Source organism: Budorcas taxicolor, chromosome 19 (genome assembly GCF_023091745.1).
Source record: "Budorcas taxicolor isolate Tak-1 chromosome 19, Takin1.1, whole genome shotgun sequence".
In the NCBI taxonomy this organism is placed as follows: Eukaryota; Metazoa; Chordata; class Mammalia; order Artiodactyla; family Bovidae; genus Budorcas; species Budorcas taxicolor.
Genome location: NC_068928.1, coordinates 57167215 through 57188401, shown reverse-complemented (window position 1 = coordinate 57188401; position 21187 = coordinate 57167215). Strand labels below are relative to the sequence as shown.

At 57.8% G+C, this 21187-nt stretch overlaps 1 protein-coding gene across 1 annotated transcript in view; it reads right to left on the bottom strand.

Moving 5' to 3' along the window:
* Positions 1-21187, bottom strand: part of SDK2 (sidekick cell adhesion molecule 2) — a 268352-nt gene that overhangs the window by 78767 nt on the left and 168398 nt on the right. The window contains exons 5-12 of the mRNA XM_052657936.1: positions 20073-20206; positions 11278-11389; positions 10234-10424; positions 10028-10111; positions 7898-8092; positions 7263-7379; positions 5537-5704; positions 4619-4721 (exon numbers count right to left, since the gene is read on the bottom strand). Of these exons, the coding sequence (XP_052513896.1) occupies positions 4619-4721; positions 5537-5704; positions 7263-7379; positions 7898-8092; positions 10028-10111; positions 10234-10424; positions 11278-11389; positions 20073-20206 (1104 nt within the window). The remainder of the gene's footprint in view (positions 1-4618; positions 4722-5536; positions 5705-7262; positions 7380-7897; positions 8093-10027; positions 10112-10233; positions 10425-11277; positions 11390-20072; positions 20207-21187) is intronic.

Below are 21187 nucleotides of genomic sequence, written 5' to 3'. Positions count from 1 at the left end.
ATTTCCTAATATTAGCAGCAATTCAGAAATAATCAAATTACCCAGCGTTAGGGAATTGGTAAGATAAATTATGGGGCGTCCACACAGTGGAGGACGGAATAGTCATATAATTGAGTTTACGCAAAAATATTTATTGACAGAACAAGAGGTTCGTAACAGGTTCTTCAGGGAAAAAGCAGAGAACACAGTGTTTTTAGTTTCTTCAAATGGCATTCAAATATTCCTGTCGCTAATGGAAGGAGAATGAAAGTGTGAGTCGCTCAGTCATGTCTGACTCTTTGTGACCCCACGAGCTGCAGCCCCCCAGGCTCCTCTGTCCATGGGATTCTCCAGGCAAGAACACTGGAGTGGGTTGCCATTTCGTTCTCCAGTGCATGACAGTGAAAGGTGAAAGTGAAGTCGCTCAGTCGCGACCCCGTGGACTGCAGCCCCCCAGGCTCCTCCGTCCATGGGATTTTCCAGGCAAGAGTACTGGAGTGGGGTGCCATTGCCTTCTCCCAGACACCTCAGGGACTTCTAAAATTACCTAAGTCTGGGGGCCCATCCCACCCCTAAGACTCCCCTCCCGTCGCCTAGGCGATGGAAGGCAGACAAGGGCGGGAGATGTGGAAGTGGACTTGGTCACAGATTTTTGCCAATTTAGGGGGATGGAGGGACCCACTCTGCTCTCTCCTCCATCTAGAAAAGATTGTCCTAGATGGGTAAGGCCATCCTAAGGCGAGGTCTCCTCCAGTAAACTGGAAGCACAATTTCTCATCTGTAGTTCACTGGGGGGCCTGGAATGTGGGCCTACAGCTATATTGCAAGGGGTCCCTGAATCTCTTTGTTCACAGGAATTGTCCAGAGTACGAATAAAATGTGCACGCATTTCCCAAGTATTTGTAGATTGTTCAGTTCAGTTCAGTCGCTCAGTTGTGTCCGACTCTTTGTGACCCCATGAATCGCAGCACGCCAGGCCTCCCTGTCCATCACCAACTCCCGGAGTTCACCCAGACTCACGTCCATCGAGTCTGTGATGCCATCCAGCCATCTCATCCTGGGTTGTCCCCTTCTCCTCTTGACCCCAAACTCTCCCAGCATCAGTCTTTTCCAATGAGTCAACTCTTCGCATGAGGTGGCCAAAGTACTGGAGCTTCAGCTTTAGCATCATTCCTTCCAAAGAAATCCCAGGGTTGATCTCCTTCAGAATGGACTGGTTGGATCTCCTTGCAGTCCAAGGGACTCTCAAGAGTCTTCTCCAACACCACAGTTCAAAAGCATCAATTCTTCGGCACTCAGCCTTCTTCACAGTCCAACTCTCACATCCATACATGACCACAGGAAAAACCATAGCTTTGACTAGATGGACCTTAGTCGGCAAAGTAATGTCTCTGCTTTTGAATATACTATCTAGGTTGGTCATAACTTTTCTTCCAAGGAGTAAGCATCTTTTAATTTCATGGCTGCGGTCACCATCTGCAGTGATTTTGGAGCCCCCCCAAAATAAAGTCTGACACTGTTTCTACTGTTTCCCCATCTATCTCCCATGAAGTGATGGGACCAGATGCCATGATCTTCTTTTTCTGAATGTTGAGCTTTAAGCCAACTTTTTCATTCTCCTCTTTCACTTTCATCAAGAGGCTTTTTAGCTCCTCTTCACTTTCTGCCATAAGGGTGGTGTCATCTGCATATCTGAGGTTATTGATATTTCTCCTGGCAATCTTGATTCCAGCTTGTGTTTCTTCCAGTCCAGCGTTTCTCATGATGTACTCTGCATATAAGTTAAATAAGCAGGGTGACAATAAACAGCCTTGACGTACTCCTTTTCTGATTTGGAACCAATCTGTTGTTCCATGTCCAGTTCTAACTGTTGCTTCCTGACCTGCATACAGATTTCTCCAGAGGCAGGTCAGGTGGTCTGGTATTCCCATCTCTTTCAGAATTTCCCACAGTTTATTGTGATCCACACAGTCAAAGGCTTTGGCATAGTCAATAAAGCAGAAATAGATGTTTTTCTGGAACTCTCTTGCTTATTCCATGATCCAGCGGATGTTGGCAATTTGATCTCTGGTTCCTCTGCCCTTTCTAAAACCAGCTTGAACATCAGGGAGTTCACGGTTCACGTATTGCTGAAGCCTGGCTTGGAGAATTTTGAGCATTACTTTACTAGCGCGTGAGATGAGTGCAATTGTGCGGTAGTTTGAGCATTCTTTGGCATTGCCTTTCTTTGGAATTGGAATGAAAACTGACCTTGTTTTTTCATTCCAATTCCAAAGAATTTGTAGATAACATTTTAATAAATAAAACACCAAAGTGTTCCTTAATTAACAGAGCTTTTTGTTACGATAAAAAATTTTCAAGTGACGGATGCTAAGATGATAGTGACTATTTCTGTAAGTGTCTGAGACCCACAGCTGTGTTCTACGGGAGTAATGTGTGGGTTCTCTTGGAAGACATTTTTACAGTTGGTATATTAATGTTTAACAACACTGTGATAAACCCCAGGATAAGCAGGTTCTGGATTATTTGATGGCCACGTTCTAACCACACCTACGTGATTTCAGGGCTCATGTCCGTGTTTGTGTGGTACCACACGATGGCTGTCCAAAGGGCCGATGTTCGCTGTTTAATGAGGTGTTTCTTTAAGTGGGGCCTGAGTCAGAGCCTCTGAGAAGGGGTGTGGGGCTAAAAGTCTAGTCTCCTTGAATGGACGCTGGTGCAGCCACCTTGGAAACCAGTCGGGAGGTTCCCTATGAAACTAAAAATAGAGCTAGCACATGCGCCAGCAATTCCACTCCTGGGCGCATATCCAGACAAAACTCTGCTTCAAAAAATGCCCGTGCCCCAGTGCTCACAGCAGCATTGTTTACAACAGCCAAGACATGGAAGCAAAATGTCCATCAACAGGAATGGATGAGGAAGACGTAGTGCATATATCCAAGGGGACACCGCTTGGCCCCCAAAGAGAACTTAATGGTGCCATTCACAGCAACATGGATGCGATTAGAGGTGGTCCTACTAAGTGAAGTAAGTCAGAAAGACAAAGACAAATATCACATGATGTCACTTAAATGTGGAATCTAAAACTTAACACGAAGGACCCTGTCTATGAAACAGGCACAGACTCAGGCATGGGGGGGTAGACTGGTTGCCAAGGAGGGGGGCGGTGGTTGGGGGAGGAATGGAGTGGGAGGCTGGGATTAGCAGATGTAAGCTTTTATACATAGAATGGATAAGCAACAAGTCCACTGTATAGCACAGAGAACTATATTCAAAATCCTGTAATAAACCATAATGGAAAAGAATATTTTTTTTAGAGAAGAATGCGTGTCTATGCGTAGAACTGAATCACTGCTGTGCACCAGAAGTTAACGCAACACTGTGAATCAACTGTACTTCAGTAAAAATAAAATAAAGGGAAATGAGGCAAATATAAATATCAAGAAATAAAGCCTAGTACCCTTGGCTTCCTGGGGTCCCACCTGGCACGGCCCTACGGCCATACGCCTAGTGGCCACCAGGTGGCGCCCCAGGACGCACTCGGGTCCCACGCGGCGCGGCCGAGACTCCAAGGGGCGTCCCTCACTGCCCGGCCGGCCAGCTCCCTGCCAGGGGCTTCAGCGGTGACGTTGCCCATAGAATAGAACAGCACGAGGGACTATTTATTTCTATGGAAGCAGTTACTTTTTTTTTTTTAAACACAGCATCCAAAGCTCAAGAGAGTCTGAAGGGGCTATTTTCTCCCAGTTCTGGCTCGGAAACCTTGCCCAGCATAGCTCAGGAAGTGTCCCTGTGCCCCGCCTGGCGGGTTCCCAGCTTGCAGGCCTGTCTTGGCTGCTCCCTGCGCTCCCAGGCCTCCCCAGGGGCTTTCCCGGTTGGACCCGGCTCCCTCCAGGCTTGCGAGGTCTGGGCTCCCACCGAGGAGGGCAGGGGCGGCCCCTGTCTGGGCCCTGGGCCCCTCACGAGCGTCTCACTGGGGGTCACCCCAGGGCTCTCCACTGCCCCAGGCATGTCAGGACCCCCACGCCTCTTCACCAGACCCGTCTGCTGTCCACAGGTGGGGAGAGGGTCTAAGATCTGTGGGCGAGTGCTAGCAGTGGGGTCCCGAGCATCTCAGAGCTTCCAGGTCTCCCCAGACAGAGGCTTCTTCCTCTCCTGCTCCCTAAGGGCCCCACCCTCTTTCCTATGTTTCTCCAGCTTTCATCCCCTCCCCCCCGCCAGGCTGCCCCCTTCAGCTCAGGCTGGCTCAGTCCCCAGACATGTACTTCGCTGCTGTTCAGTTGCTAGTTGCGTCGGACTCTTTGCAGCCCCATGGACCGCAGCACGCCAGGCTTCCCGGTCCTTCGCTGTCTCCTGGAGTTTGCTCGGATGCAGGTCCATTGAATCGGATGGACATGCTTTCAATCATCGCATCTCTGCTGCCCCCTTTGCCTTTTGCCTTCACTCTTTCCCAGCGTTAGGGCCTCTTTTGGGCCGTAGGGTCCCCAGGTCTCAGTCCTGCAGTGAGTCTGTTCGTGGCTGCTCCCTGACCCCCACGGGCCGCACTTACCTCCGTGCATGGACACTCAGCCAGCAACCAGCGACCCCCAAAAGCTGCCCCTCCCCTCTTGCCTCCAAGGGGCCTCGGCCGCAGGAGTACCTGACAGTCACTCGGGGGTCGTGGGTCACTCCGCACACCATGGAGGCCTGGGTGCCCTTGATGACGCTCTGGTCCTGGGGGGGCCTGGTGATGCGGGTCCGGGCTGAAAGACAGCAGGGAGGTGGCCTGGTGGGAAGGTGGACAGGTGGGCCCTAGACGGTGGGCCCCCACGGCGAACATCCCAGGACCCTAAGAGCCACGGGAATTCTGGGAAGTGATGCTCATAGCGGGGGCTCTTTTAATTTCGTGCCCACGGGATGGACAAAGAAATAGAAACCTGGGGATGATCATGGCTGTGCTCCCTGGGGTCCAGTCAGGGTAAAAACAGGACCTCTGGTTCTAAGACATCGCCCACCAGGCCCCTGGCACTCAGGCTAGGAGGGCGGCCCACCCCTCCGTGTGGTGCCAGACCCCAAGGGGCAGGAAGGGGCTTGGGAGTTTCCTCCAGAGCAGGGGCCAGGAAACCATAACCTGGGGGTCAAGTCCGACCGGGGGCCCGTCTGGGTAAATCCCCTCCAAGCTGGCACCCAGCCACGCCTGCTGCGTTCAGCACTGCCTATGGCTGCTTTCCCGATTAAACGGAAGAGTTTGTGGAGCTGTGACAGAGACTGTCTGGCCCACGGGGCCTGAAATACTTCCTCTCTGGCCCTTTCCAGCAGAAGTGTGTGGATCTCTGCCCTAAGGCCTATGCGCACAGCTGTCTTCTCTCGGCTTGGCCTGAGCGGCGAGAGCCCCGCCCACCCAGCACCGCCCTGGGGACCGTGACCTTCCTGCTCCGTCCTCTGAGCTCTTCTGTCCAGGTCTCAGGACGTGTGGGCTGGACAGACAGGTGGACGTGGGGCCGCTGGGGCTCGTACATGCTCAGCGCACGCTCACACACAGGCGTGGAAAGGACCCCTGCCCGGCCCGGGCACTCACCCCACACCACCAGGTCGGCCGAGGCTTCGTCCGCCCCTCGTGAGTTGGTGGCCAGACAGGTGTAGGTGCCGGCGTCAGAGATGTGCGTGGGGCTGATGAGCAGACTGCCTGACTCCAGGAGCGTGAAGCGCGGCAGCTGGACCGAGCCGCTCGCCAGAATGCGCTCCCCTGGGGGACACGGGCACGGGTGGGCTCAGGCTGCCGGCCCGCTGCCCCCTGGCCACCCCCTGGCATTCGGCCATCACCAGGGGCCTGGACCACACCTCACCACTCCCCTGTCCCCCTGTCCCAGGGTGAGCTCCCAACTTTAGGAAGGCCAACTGCATGCCCCCTGGAGAGGGCATGGCGAGGGTGGCAGGGCTGCGGACCAGCCTGGTTTCGGACCTGGGGACAGACACAGGATACGCGGTCCCAGAGCAGGGGGCCTGCACGGAGCCCGGGCTCCTGCTGTCTCTCCTCCCACCACGCTATCTGCCCTTCAGCAGGGAAGACCAGCGCTGCCTCCCGCCGGCGGGCACAGCCCTCAGAGGCAGCTGGCACCTGGGCTGGGGGGAGCGCACAGACAGCTGCGACAGGGTGGTGATGGGCCGCCTGCAGAAGGATGCTTCTGGAGTCACCTTCAGGGGAGCGCAGAGGAGCGGCGGGGGGGGGGAGCAGCCAGCGAGGGGTGTGGCGGGGGGCAGCGCTGGTGGGGACAGACCTCCCACTGGGGACCTGGGGACCCTGGTGGCTGGAAGGAGAGGGAGGGAGACCCTTGTGTCAGAGTGTGTCTGAGAGTGTGTTGTTGGTGACCATACCTGTTTTTAAAGAAAGTCCCACCTGCCTGTACCGAGGGGACTGTCCACGTGCAAGCTTGTGGGTGAGTGGGTCCCTTTGCACACATGTGTGGGCATACTGAACCGGTGAGTGTATCAGGTGGGCGTGTTTATTTCTGGGTCTGGGCACACACCCCACCGATACTGACGAAGCAGCCCCTGTGGGTCACTCTGTTCTAAGCTCTGGGGAGACGGCAGGGGACAAAACTGAAAGCCTGGAATCGTGGGAGGCGGGGTGATCAGTAGACTGAATATGCCGATGACCTTGTGTATTAGAAGGTGGGGAGACAGAGCAGGGAGGGGGCGGAGGGAGGCTCTGGGTGAGAGGAGGGTCATGCGGGCAGAGGCTGGGGGTTTGAGTGAGTGACAGTGTGTACCTGTGTGTGTCCCTGGGGAGGGTGACATGAGTGTACAATGCGGAGGCGTGGAGGAGGCACGGGGTGGGTGGACTAGGGGGACAGCTTGGGCTTTGCTGGCTTTGCCTGGGGAGGGGGTGGGCCCCCCTCCCCATACTAACAACCTCCACCACGGAATTACGTCAGCCAGCACGGGCTGGTCTACTTCCCAGACACGGTGCAGGCCCTTCCCAGGCACCCGCTCATCTAGTTTCCATGCTGCTCCCAGGGACGCATCCCACAGCCCCCCAGTTTATAGATGGGAACGTCAAGGCTCCGATTGAGTAAATAACTCACCCAAAGTCATGGGTCTCACCAGAGGCAGAGCCTCTGGAGCCTGGAGCCGGACAGGGCAGCACACGGTGCGTCCCGTGTGTAAAAGAAGCCCTCTGGGGTTGTGCAGTGCACGACCTTCCCAACTGTGCACGGGAAAACCCCCCTGGCTGGCTCCGGAGCTGAGCCCCAGGGCTGCCCGAGACTTTTGTCCACCCTCTAAAGTCAATCAGTCTCAAGTACCTTTTTGCCAAGTGATGGCCGGCCGGGGCGCCCCCGAAGTCTCACAGGCCAGCACCACTGACATGCCGTCGATCACCGTGCTGTCCAGGGGGCCCCTGGTGATGTTGGGGGCGATGCCTGCAATGGGAGACAGTGGGGTGTCTTAGCCGCATCCAGTCCTGTCCTGCCCCCCACTCCCATCGGTGTGGGTCCCTCTTCAGGGAAGGATGCAAGCGTTCTGGGAGGACCCGGTGCCCGGAAGAGCCAGAGTGCCCACGAGTGCCCCCTCACCACCTGCCCCGTGGAAGGACCCTGGAAGGGTCGACCCAGGAAGGACGCCAGTCCCTGCCCTGCCTCGATTCTCAAGCCTCCATCTGGCGGAAACTGAGGGCTCCCAAGGGCAGCTGACACCCTCCATGACAAGGGAAATGGGATCACCTTTCATTAAACAAGAAATCGAGGCTCTGGTTTGTTAAAGAAAAAACCAGTGCTGGTGGCAGAAGCAGCAGGCATGACAGGCCAGAGGGACCCCGCTCCGGGGGGAATGCCTTCTGGGATCCTATTTCTGCATCTACAGCAGCCTGTTCTCAAGAGGCCCCTGGCCTGGAGGGGTGGGGGGAGGGCGGGGACTCGGGCGGACAGCGAAGGGGACTCACTGGTGACGGCCAGGTAGGTGGAGGTCTGCGCCTCGCCGGCCGCGTTCCGGGCAAAGCACTGGAGCATGCCGGTGTCGTCGGGCACCAGCCCGCTGATCTGCAGGCCCCCATCGCCTCGCTGCCGGAAGCGGCTCAGCCTCCCCACCTCCACGACGGCCGCGTCCTTGTACCAGGTCACAGAGGGTGGCGGCACACCTGGGGGGTCGAGCGCCCACCATCAGCCACCTGCGAGGGATGCCCCGGCCCCGGAGGCTGGGCTGCAAGTCCTTAAGGTGGGGGTGGGGGGCGGGCAGAATCCCTGGTGTGAACGAACTTCTCAGTGCGTGCTTGCGTGCTAAGTCGCTTGAGCCTTGTCCGACTTTTTGCAACCCCATGGACTGTAGCCTGCCAGACTCCTCTGTCCATGGCGATTCTCCAGGCAAGAATACTGGAGTGGGTTGCCATGCCCTCCTCCAGGGGAGCTTCCCGACCCAGGGATCAAACCTGTGTCTCCTGTGGCTCCAGCCCTGCAGGCGGATTCTTTACCCGCTGAGCCACTGGGAAAGCCCGAACCTTCTCAGAGGTGCCACTATTGGTCTTGGAAGCGGGGAAAGTTGTTCTTAGATTCTCAAATTCTCATAGAGTAGGCATTCCAAGCAAATTGACAAGTTCCCGGGGTTAGCTCAGCTTGGAAAGGCTGGACATACTGTATTTTCTCCTGGGATATTTAGCGGAGTCTTCTGTATGCTCTGGGAACCTCCAGCCGGCCTTTCCAAACCCAGGCGAGCACAAGCCCAGTGTCTAGGGGTTCACAGGTGGAATGGGGGTCTCTTCGGAAGCCCCGTCCTGCCTGGTCCACACAGGGAGGAGTGTGGGGGCTCCTCCTAACCCCTCAGCCTTGCCCGAGCTGTGTCCCCAGCCTGGCTCCCCTTCCCCACATCCCCTGGCCCTCCCATCTCTCCCTCTGCACCTCTGCTCGACGGTGACTTCCACAGAAAAGCTCCCCAGGCTCCGTTTGAATGACCACCCTCCAGCGCCGAGCCCATCAGCCTGCCTGCTTCTCCTTCCCCCGCACTTTTCAACCCCGACACCCGTATTTCACCCACTCCAAGCTACGCCTTTGTTCGCATCGTAATGTCTCTGAGATGAGGACGTGTCTTACAACCGACAGCGTGTCATAATTTAATTGGCAGCCTTTTTTCTTTCTTAGTGGCGCATAAAATAATGGGGCATCTTACAACCCATGGCATTGTAGATGAAATGAAATAAGGCATCTTTATTTGTTTATTGGTTTGTCTGTCTCCTTCACGAGAACGCACAGTTCTGTAATAGCAGGGATCTGGCTCTTGGGTTCATCTGTGCCTCTCCAGCCCTGAAAACAGTCTCGGCACACGTTGCTCAAAGTATCAGATACTCAGTTGTGTCCGACTCTTTGGGACCCCCATGGACTGCACCCCGCCAGGCTCCTCTGTCCATGGGATTCTCCAGGCAAGAATACTGCAGTTCTCGACCCAGGGATCATGGTAAGCCCACCCCCCACCAAATGTTTGTCCAATAAATCACTGTCTTCCCCGTGTGTGATCTCAGGACGGGGGTCAGTGTGCCCCCTCCTCCTCCACGGGGCCCTCCCTCCAGCCAGGGCTACAGTCTCCTCTCTGCTCATCCTGTCATCCCATTACCCCAGATTGCACCCTGGTTTTGGGGTGTCTTTTAACTCAGCTGGACTCAAAGCAGAAGGATGGGAAATGCGGTAAGGGTGCAAGAACTCTGAGAGGGGCTGGGGGTTAAGTAGAAACGGTCGGAGGAGACGAAGCAGAATGGCGCAGAGCCCAGGCAGAGACACATTCACGTCCTAGCAGTTCTGACGTGACAACACCACATTGTCGCAGCTCTCACGTTACGGGCAATTTGAGTCTGTCACCTGTCCTGAAATTACGGTAATTTGGATTCATTTGTAACCTTCAAGTTATGGTAACACGGGGTTGATTTCCAGCCCTAAGATTACGGTAATTTTTCCTGTTTGCTTCCTGGGGTGTCTGCTTACAGCCAGACTGACTCTGCGCAATGGTGAGAGGGTGGTGGGCTTTAGAAAAGTCCGTGTCAGGGAGGGGAGAGGTTGAAGGCCCCCCTCCAGTCAGGCCACCAGGTTACCTTTGGCGCGACAGGGGATGTCCACCACCTTCTCCATCTCCGCTGTGATGTGTCTCTCTGGTTCCTTGACAAACTGAGGTGGCTCTGCAGGAGGAAGGACCGGGGGAGGGGATCAGAGCCATGCTCCTGTTGATATGGCTGCTGATCGGGTCACCCGTGCTGCCCCCTCACGTCGGGAGGACTCCAGCACTCCCACCCCGTCTCACCCAGCACGGACAGGTAGGCGCCACGGACGACGGAGGGGACGCTGCTGCTCCGCAGGACGGCCTCACACTCGTAGTAGCCGGCATCGCTGGCCGTGGGGTTGGGGATGGTGAGCCGGCGGTTGTAGTCGCTGATGCCACTAGACAGCAGCACCCCATCCTTCTTCCAAATGATGTGCAGCTTGATCAGAGGCCTGGACGGGCCGAGGGACGAGGCGGTCAGCTACAGAGCCTCCCAGGGGCTCGGGAGGCAGGGCAGGGCGTAGTGAGGCATGCAGGCGCCAGGGGCCGGGCGCCTGAGTTTGCCCTGCCCCTGACACTTCCTAGGTGCAGGCTGTTGTGTGGGCTAGTCCTTCAGGGCTCTGGGCCTCAGTTTCCATGTCTGTACAATGCGGACAACTATGCCCTGCTCCCTGGGGGTTGTGGTGAGGGGAGACCTGGCCCCATGATAACTCATGCTCGAGGGCTCTCGAGAGCCGGAAATTGGCCCTTCCACGTGTCTCTCTGCCTCCGCTCTGCCCCGTCCAGTGTAAGTCAGTGGATGGGAAAGTGTGGAAGTCCGGAAATGCACATCCGGGGTCTCAGTTGCAGCATGCAGGAATCTTTAATTGCAGCATGTGGGATCTAGTTCCCTGACCAGGGATCGAGCCCAGGCCTGCTGCTTTGGGAGCGCAGAGTCTTAGCCACTCGACCAGCAGCAAAGTCCAGCTTTCCTCTTGCCTGCGCCTTCATACAAGGAGGCCGCGGCAGCAGAGGCGAGCAGCCGCTCCCCAGGCTGCTCTGGATGTCGGACGCGAGTGGACCCCCCACCAACCCCAGGTGTCCTGTGCTGGGATCCTCTCCTCTCGGGTGGGCCCTGCTTGCTTTCCGGCAGCTCTCTGACCACCGGCCCATCACCCCTCCTCCAGGCTAAATACCCCGTCTTCTTTCGTGGGTCCTCACAGGACATTTCTGGACCTTTGTGAATTCCACCTGGTCTCCTTGGAGCCCACATCAGGAGTGCCCACTGGGGTTAAAGGTGGGGGGGGGGGCGGAGGCAGGACCCACCTGGCATTGGCCACACACTCCATAGTCACCTCCGAGGTCCCGGCCACCACGCTGGTGTTCTTGGGAGGAATGATGATGGCTGGAGCGATGGGGTCTGCAGGGCCGCCGACATCTGGGGAGAGAACAGACGCTGGGAATCCCATCTGAGCCCCACCCGTGCCAGAGGGGCGCTGCGGGAGACCTCTGTCCTAATGGGGGGGGTGGGCAGACGCCCCAAAGCCCCAGAGCTGAGCCTCCAGGCGCTGACCCCGGGGACCCTCCCCCCTTCCATCCTCCTCTGCTGGTGGGTCTCTGCACAGCGTCCAGGGAGAGCCCACGGGAGACCTCAGGATGCAACCCACGTCCCCCCATAATGCAGCCGTGCCCTCCTCCTCATCCCCTGTCCTGGCTTATTTTGGCCTTCAGAATCCTTCCCTCCGGCTGCATAAATGCCATGATAAGGACAATACGTTGTCAGTAAGCCGACCACATCTCGTCAGCTTGCTTCTTCATTTGCCACCTCTTCCACCAGAATGCAAACTCCCCATACTGGGCTGAATACTGTCCCTCAAGTTCATGTTCATGACAGCTGTGAATATCCTCTTATTTGCAGAGAAGGGCTTTGCAAGTGCGGTTAAGTTAAGAGGAGGTCCTGCTGCGTCAGGGTCAGCCCAAAGTCCAGCACAATAAAACAGATGACTACTGAGAACGTGCTGTACAAACAGGGGCCTCTATCGGAGGCCTGTGGCCACCTGAACAGGAAGGAAATCCAAAGAAGGGGGAGATGTATATGCAGGGCTGATCCACCTTGTTGCACAGCAGAGACTAACATAAGACTGGAAAGCAACGATAAACTCCAAGAAAAATTAACTAAAAATAACACGAAATAAAAGTGTCAGTCGCTCAGTCATGCCCAACTCTTTGTGACCCCATGGACTGTAGCTCGCCAGGCTCCTCTGTCCATGGGGTTCTCCAGGCGAGAAGACTGGAGTGGGTTACCATTTTCTCCTCCAGGGGATCTTCCTGATCCAAGGAACAAACCCGCATCTCCTGTGTCTCCTGCATTGACAGGTGGATTCTTTACCTACTGAGCCATTAGGGACGCCCAGTAAAGGCAGGAGACTTTCCTTCTTTATTCTTTGAGTCTTTTGAGAAGGGGCCAGGCTCTTCTCTTTGTGGTCGGCCCAAGCCCCGAACTGGCAGATACTCCACTATGTCCTGTACACCTGCTCCCTCGTTCCTGAAAATACAAGCCCAGAGGACTTTTTCTCTCATTACAAATCCATCCAGTTGGCGCCTGTCCAGGAGGCTCCGGAGGTGGCAGGCCATAATGACTCACACGGCCCCGGGTCAATGGCAAATGTACATCCTTTATGGGGAAGTCAGATCGCCCGGTCAGCCCTCGGGAAAAGGTTTTCCTGCCGGGCCTCCCAGGCCTTGCTGGGAAAGGCCCTGACAGAATGGGAATAAAAAGTAAAAAATAAAGTAAAATGAAGGGGGAAAGAAAGGAAGCGTATAAACCAAAATAATTGCAACAATATAAAAGCCTCATGTAGGTGCCATAAAGAGCGATCGGATTGAAAGCTGCTGATATAGCCGAATCCATAAACGTGTGCTCTGTGTTGTTTATGACACGCTGGGCCGCACAGGTTCCGAGGCCCAGATTAATGGGGCTCATGGAGGAGACAGACAGTCAGAGCCCCGCGGCCCTGGTGGGTAAACAGAGCCCCTGGAGTTTAAAAATATGGGGGTGCCCCACCCTGCCCCGCCGGACCTGGGGCTGCCTTGTTGGCTTCAGGAGGTTAAAGAGGAGACGGACAGCCCCTCGAGGGTCCCGGGGCCTTGTCCAGGCCCAGGCGGCAGCTGGCACGGCTCGAGGGAAGGGGCCCCTTCTGGATTCAGCAAAGGAGGGCCTGGGGCTCAGGAAGACCTGGTTCAGAACCTTGTCTCCCGACCCCAACCCCGCCACCCTGGGCATCCTGGGCATGACTCTGGCTGCTCTCCTCACCCCCCCAAGTCTGTTTTCTCAGCTGCAAAACAGGGGTTAGAAGTCACTGCCTCTCAGGGTTGTGTGGGTTCAGCCCCTGGCTCGACAAACCTTCTCTGGCCAAGGGCTCAGTATGCGCCAGGCTGTGTGCCAGGCACAGGGATTCCCCACCAGGGGAGATGGGCAGGGCTCCGTCCCCCTGGCGTGCAGTCTGAGAGAAGTCAGATCAGCGCTTAGACATTCATGAGATTAAAGGTGGCTGCCACAGGCGCCTGGAGGGAGGATCCTGGGGTGTGGCTAAGTTGATCAGGGGCTGGTGCAGAGTGCCTGGCCCCTAGTAGGTGCTCGCCAGGTGACAGCCCCTCCTCCGGGGAGTTGTCTGCTGTGCTTGGGGCGGGGGTGGGGTTTTTTTGCTTCTTCCCCCCACCCCCAGCTCAGCCTGGACCAAATGACGGAGCCAGAGGCCACCAGGAGGTGAAGTCATGACTCTCGGGGGCCACGTGACCGAGGGAAAGAGCACATGGGTACTAAGGGCTTCAGGAGGTCAGCAAAGCCTCCAGGGCCTGGGGGACGGGACAGGGACTTAGGGAGCCAGAAGGGAGAAGAGCATTCCGGAATGGGGGCCCTGTGTGGGTGCCAGTGAGACGAACTGGGGAGCTGGAGGTAAAGGTGGGTGCCAAGCCCAGGTAGCCTCAGAGCGCCAGGAAGGGTTGGGGGAGAGCGCCTCCCAGCAGACGTGAGGGTCCTGGCCCACACGCCGCCCTGCCCCCAGCCCCCTCTCCTGACCCTTCAGGGCGTCTCCTGGCGGAGCCCGTTATGTCCTCAGAATCCTTCTTAACCCAGTGCCAACAACGGATCGGTTCTTGAGGTCGTTCAGTCGCTAAGTTGGGTCTGACTCTGTGACCCCATGGACTGTAGCCCACCAGGCTTCCCTGTCCAACGGGCTTCCCAGGTGACTCAGCGGTGACGAATCCGCCTGCCAATCCAGGAGACGTGAATTCGATCCCTGGGTTGGGAAGGTGCCCTGGAGAAGGAAAAGGCAACCCAACCTGGTATTCTTGCCTGCGAAATCCCATGGACAGAGGAGCCTCGGTACAGTCCATGGGGTTGCAGAGTCGGACTCGACTGGGAGACCAAACAACAAAGACAGCAGGCAGCAGACTGGAGCAGGTGGAAGGCGGGGGCCGCCCTCCAGGCCTACCAGGGGCGGCCAGGCGGGCCTGACTGCGGGCGCCGTCCTCCAGGCCCACCAGGGGCGGCCGGGCGGGCCTGACTGCGGGCGGTCGGACCATGCCTACCAGGGGCGGCCGGGCGGGCCTGACTGCGGGCGGTCGGACCATGCCTACCAGGGGCGGCCGGGCGGGCCTGACTGCGGGCGGTCGGACCATGCCTACCAGGGGCGGCCGGGCGGGCCTGACTGCGGGCGGTCGGACCATGCCTACCAGGGGCGGCCGGGCGGGCCTGACTGCGGGCGGTCGGACCATGCCTACCAGGGGCGGCCGGGCGGGCCTGACTGCGGGCGGTCGGACCATGCCTACCAGGGGCGGCCGGGCGGGCCTGACTGCGGGCGGTCGGACCATGCCTACCAGGGGCGGCCGGGCGGGCCTGACTGCGGGCGGTCGGACCATGCCTACTAGGGGCAGCCAGGCGGGCCTGACTGGGGGAGGTCGGATCAGGCCTACCAGGGGGAGGTCGGACCATGCCTACCAGGGGCGGCCAGGCGGGTCTGACTGCGGGAGGTCGGACCATGCCTACCAGGGGCAGCCAGGCGGGCCTGACTGGGGGAGGTCGGACCATGCCTACCAGGGCAGGCCAGGCGGGCCTGACTGGGGGAGGTCGGACCATGCCTACCAGGGCAGGCCAGGCGGGCCTGACTGGGGGAGGTCGGAGCATGCCTACCAGGGGAGGCCAGGCGGGCCTGACTGCGGGAGGTCGGACCATGCCTACCAGGGGCGGCCAGGCGGGCCTGACTGCGGGAGGTCGGACCATGCCTACCAGGGGCGGCCAGGCGGGCCTGACTGCGGGAGGTCGGACCATGCCTACTAGGGCAGGCCAGGCGGGCCTGACTGGGGCATGTCGGATCAGGGCCAGATTACTGAGAATTTACAAACTGGACTAGGAGCTGGGAGTCGGCCCCAGGCGAGTACACAGGCACAGAGCGGTGGGCAGACGTGAGGATAAAGCATCTCGACCTGGGGCCTCTTTACAGAGGAATGTTAAGCCCAAGAGGAGGACACTCTTAAATCCTAAAATTCTTATCCCCAGCCCTGGGAGATATGTATATTGTAGTGTCCTTTCTAGGGAAAAGGCAGCTGAGGCTCAGAGTAGTGAAGGGGCTTCCCCAAGGCCACACAGCCATGGTCTCAAGGCTCGGCCTCTTCACCACTCCTGCTCTCCTCGCTTGTGCTGCGGGCTCCCCGTTTTCAAAGAAGGGAGATGGGCTGGAGATGGTGGCGGGAGGTCAGAGTGAAGGTGCTCAAGGCGGGGCCTTCAGGAGCAGGAAGCTGGAGTTCCCCGGGGGTGGGGGGCGATGTGCCCGGAGAAGATAGGAAGGGGGGTTCAGGCACCAGGTGTGAGGCAGTGGCTGCTGCTGCTAAGTCGCTTCAGTCGTGTCCGACTCTGTGTGACCCCATAGACGGCAGCCCACGAGGCTCCTCTGTCCCTGGGATTCTCCAGACAAGAACACAGTGGAGGCAGGGACAAAGGGCTGAGAACCAGGCATCATCCGGGGGAGAGGAAGCAGGAGGCTGGAGACCTGGGTGAGACAGGGAGGGTTCTAGAAGCTCAGTTTTCAAGGTGCCAGGGAGGGGGTCAGTGGGGCTGAGCCCTGAGCATCAGGGAGAATCAGGGTGGAGGAAGTGGGTTTCTAACCGGGAGGTCGTCAGGGATAAGGCCTGAGAGCGGGAGGGGCTAGGACTGGGAGTGAAGACCGGGGGCTGGGTGACCTCTGCAGAGTCGAAAGAGCCAACAGCAGGTGCTTCTCGCCAAAACGGGGGGATGTGTGCGCCTCTAGACATCCAGGGAGTGGCCAATGGGCTGAGTGTGGCAGGCAGGGAAACCTGGTCCCATTATCGGCCTTGTGCATCATTAGTGAATGTCACCGGGAAGTAAATTGCTTCACCTCTTCACCTGTTTCCTCAGCTTTCTCATCTGTAACTCGTGGAGGGGAGTAGCAGCCTGCCTCCAGGGACTGCTGTTAACGAGGGAACAGCGGTGCCTGGATGGTGCCCGGCCCACGGGAGCGGTGTAAAGGGAGGCTCTCGGTGTGAGGGGAAAGCAGAGGGACCGCCCAGGTGGACCCGCCCTGGGAGGGCGCACCTGACTGCCAGGGGCTCTTTGTCAGGGGTGGGGGTGGGCTGACTCCAGGTCTCCGGGAGGCCGGCCAGGGCGAGGGGGCAGGCACAGGATGCAGGGCATCCGCTCTGGGCAGTGGAGTGAACGGGGCCCCAGGGATCCCCTGGAAAAGCTGCAGGCAAGGCAAGCGCCAGCATCTCCCAGGCGAGCTTGTGATGTGGGTGGGGCCCTGGAACAGGAGGAAGCTGGGGGTCCCCACCCAGGGGTGAAGCTGGGTCTCAGCCAGCTGCCCCAGGACAGTTTTGATGATAGGTATGGTGGGGGGCACCCACTTCGACCCGTTCTTCGCCGTCACTTCACTGAATCCTCCCAACAATGCTTTGCCACAAGCATCATGTTGGGTGTGTGCGTGCGTGCTTAGTCGCGTCCGGCTCTTTATGACCGGGTGGACTGTAGCCCACCAGGCTCCTCTGTCCGTGGGATTTTCCAGGCAAGAATAACACAGCAGGCTGCTATTTCCTCCTCCAGGGGATCTTCCCAACCCAGGGATCGGACCCATGTGTCTTGCGTCTCCTTCATTGCAGGCGGGTTCTTTACCCGCTGAGCCATCGGGAAAGCCCATGCTTTGCCACAGGCGTCCAGATGAGGAAACTGTGGCTCGGGGACCATGTGACTGGACCACAGGCCAAGCGGGTGGAGGGCAGGGAGACAAGCTGCCCCTCTGCCCTGGGCAGGCTTCCAGCTGCCCACGAGCCCGGGGCCGACCTGCCCCATCCAACATAGGGGTGGGGGGAGAACCACAGGGGGCTGTGAGCTCTTGAGTGACCGATGTCCCTATGGAAGGGGACTGAATTTTATCTAATTAAAAGCAGATCCCCGAGTCAGTTATTAGAACACTTCTAAGTATGTATAGAACAACTTGGGCTTCCGATCCCACCTTTCCAGCTGTACATTTTATGAAATCTAAATACAGATCACGTATTCCAGATGAAAATCCAGCATCCAAATTTGAGGAGATGTGCTTTAAGTGTAAAATACACACGGATTTTCAAAGACTTAAAAAACAACCAGTGTAAAGTATCTCATTAATATTTTCTATCTTGATGGTATGTTCAGCTGATAATATTTTGGATATATTGGGTTAAATAAAGTGTAATTAATTTCGCCAATTCCTTTTTCCTTCTGAAACAGTGAGCTACTGGCAAATTTTAAATTGCATATGTGGCTCATATTATAATTCCGTTGCATGGTGCAGCTCTGATCAGGACCCAGTGGGACCACCAGCCAGGTACGAACTTGTCAAGAGCTGTGGTGGTCCGAGTGAGGTCACCTGGCTGACACCTGGTCAGGGGGCAACTCTGGGGATCACTGGCCTTTGCTCTCTCCATCTCCATCTCCAAAGAGCATGGATATTTCCCGAGGGATGAGGGATGTGAAGAGGCTGCCTGCCCTGAGCAGAGAGGGGGTGAGGGTGCAGGAGTGGGGAGCGGAGGGCGAGACAGATGAGGGAGATGCTGCTGGAGGTGGGCGAAGTCGCAATTGCTCACAGGAAATTGGCTGGCAGGCCGGCAGCTGGGGGATTTGTGTCAGCGACAACCACCAGGATTTGAAGTGCAGTCACTCGTGGGAGGAGAAATTAGCTGAAAATCAGCTGATTCTGCTCTCAATCCAGCACAAATCCTGAGAGCAGGGGGCGAGAGGCCACGGGGTGGGAGGAAACAGACAATGGTGTGGAGGAGGCTCGGGCAGACATGGGAGGGCCGAGGGAACCCTGCCTGTTTCTTGTGGGCCCCCGGGAGGGCTGGGGGAGGGGGCAGAGAGCGAACGACCCCCCTGCCCCCACCACCACCTGGGCTGGCCGGGAGGAGGCTGGTGCTGGGAGAGGAAGGCAGAGCAGAGTCGGGGGAGGAAGGCTCCAACCTCGGGCTCAGGGTCAAGTGAGTCACCCAGGGAGATGTCTGACCTTGACTCGGACCAAATGGCTCGATTCCATTAGACTCCAGGTTTTCAGAACACTGGAAAATACATGGAGAAAAACACCCCCTCTGATGGCTCCTTTTCCCATAGAAACAGCAGCCCCACACTGTGGGTTGGGCCCCCAGGATGCCAGGATGAGCAAGACCCTGGCTCAAGTCAATGTCAGAAGTCACACCTGTGACCCTCATGGGTCAGCACGCAGACTGGAACTCTGCTCCTCGCATCCAGGTCTCTTGCTCGGCAGACAGGGGCCTGGTCTGGGGGAGGGGGTCACTGCAGATATGGGAAGGGGTTTTGCAGGTGCCAGAAGGCCCAGGCATGGGCAGGTTGGGACTGGGGAATGTTTTGGGCTTTCTGCAGCTTCCCAAGGGGCTTGGTGGTAAAGAATCCACCTGCTAATGCAGGAGACATGGGTTCTCTCCCTGGGCCAAGAAGATCCTCTGGAGGAGCAAATGGCAACCCACTCCAGTATCCTTGCCTGGAGCATCCCAAGGACAGAGGAGCCTGGCAGGCTAGAGTCCTTGAGGTCGAAAAAGACACGTCTTAGTGACTCATCAACAACTGGGCTTTCTGGGCCCTGGAAGACAGAGGCTGGGATCAGAGGAAGGACATGGGAAGGTCCTGCGCTGGCTGGCACCCTCCTCGTGCTGCTGGCGGGGACGTCCCCGCGGGACTGTGGGTAATAAATGAGCCGGCTTTGTGGAGCAGCAGCCGTGCAGATGTGGAAGACGTGAACATCTGGCTCCCGCAGGCGGCGTGGCGCTCGGCCGCTGCAGGAAGCTCTGGCCCCATCCCACAGACTCGGCGACTCCCCACCTCCTCTGCCTCCCGGGGGTGGTGTGTGTGTGGGGGGCTAGCGGGGCCAGGGAGAACGCCCGCTCCCCCACCCTACCCCACCCGACATCTCCATCAGGGCCGGGAAACCTGCCTTCGGTCTCGGCCAGACAAACGCTTCTCCGTCAAGGAGACTCAAGGAGTCACCCTTTCCGTTTGCTCCCCTCTGCACTCTGCCGCTGAGGAGAGGCTTGCCTCTCTCCTGCAGGGTAGGGGGCAGTCTCTGGCGATGGACAGGGGCACTTTGAGGTGGGAGCCTGGGCAGAGAGCCTGTGTTCCCATCAGCGAGGATGGCTCAGCTCCGACTGCAAGTGGTGCCTCTTATGTGCCAGCTGAGTGCAGGCAGTCGGCACCCTTCTTTAACAACGAGCTTCCCAGCTCCTGGTGGGCTCTTGCCACTGGCCCCTGAGCCCCAGGGGTGGCTGTAACCCTCTCATGCACACACTTTTCCCAACATTTCATGCCTCCCCCGGGTCTCCAGGGGGCCCGCTGACGGCCAAGCTAACTGTCCCTGCTCCTGAAACCATCTCAGATTCATGGGGATGGAGTCCAGAGTTCAGCGCCCTCCTGGTTCCCCGGCTCGAGCTTCCACCACAGCTGGGACGCCTCCTCCTCGGGACAGCTCCTCCCCTGCCCTTTCCCAGCCTCCCCCCTCCACGCCATTCCGTCTTCCCCACGAGCCCCGGGAGCCCCATTCCCAAGATTTAATGACATGCTGACTTACTCTCCACGGCAAGAGTGATGGGCTGGCTCGTCTTGTTGTCCCCGTTCTTGTCGTTTACAGCCTGCACGTAGTAGCGGCCCGCGTCGGGCGCCACGGTCGACAGGATGACAAGCGTGTTCTCCAGGGTGATGGCTCTGGGAAGCAGAAAAGGACTCCTCTGACAGGCGGGCCTCCAGGGATGCAATGCGAGCAGGCACATGAAGCCAGGTGCCCAATAGCCCTTTCTCCAGCCCACCCCCCGGCACCACTGACTGCCTGAACTCCAGCCACGATTAGTTTGCAGAGAATCCCAATACTTCACCAGCGCTGGGGACCAGATACACAGCATGTCCAGGGGTCTGAGACTGTCCAGGCGACGCTTCTCTGTGTCCACCCCAGGCCTGGCTAGGGGCCGGAGCTCCCCCAGAATTCTACCCTTTCGGGTCATCTCTGCACCAGGAGGGTCCAGAACTAAAGAAATTCATCCCCCAGAATGAATGAATGATGAGAGATGATAATACATTTAGAGATGAGCAGACCCATTCCAGAATCACTACCTTAGCCTAATCCTGAATCTGTTTAGGCTGATTCGAAAGCCACGGCCTGCCTCTGACACAGCTTTCTGGGGTTCACACGTCCCCCTCAGCCCCCTCTTAGGGTGAAAAAAGGAAGTGAAGGTAGTTGCTTCAGTCATGTCTGACTCTTTGAGACTCCCACGGACTGTAGCCCATCAGGCTCCACTGTCTACAGAATTCTCTAGGCAAGAATACTGGAGTGGGTTGCCATTCCCTTCTCCAGGGATATCTTCCTGACCCAGGGGTCAAACCTGGGTCTTCTGCATCGAGGCAGATTCTTTACTGTCTGAGCCACCAGGGAAGCACCTCCATTTCCTTTACCCTGAATCCAGCCAATTAGAGGGGCTGTCAGGGCTGGTTGAGAGGGAAAAGGGAAACCGGCTGGGCAGCGGGGCGCAGTCCCTCAGCCCCCACGTCCGCAGGTTGGGTGAAGGGCTTGTCCAGGCGGAAGCTGGGCACCCTCCGGGTGTGGGGGCAGGAGCCCTGCCCGGGCCGGCTCTGCCCAGCATCTCCTCTCCCCCATCCTCCTGATGACAAGTGACAGCATTAGTTTGTCGAGAC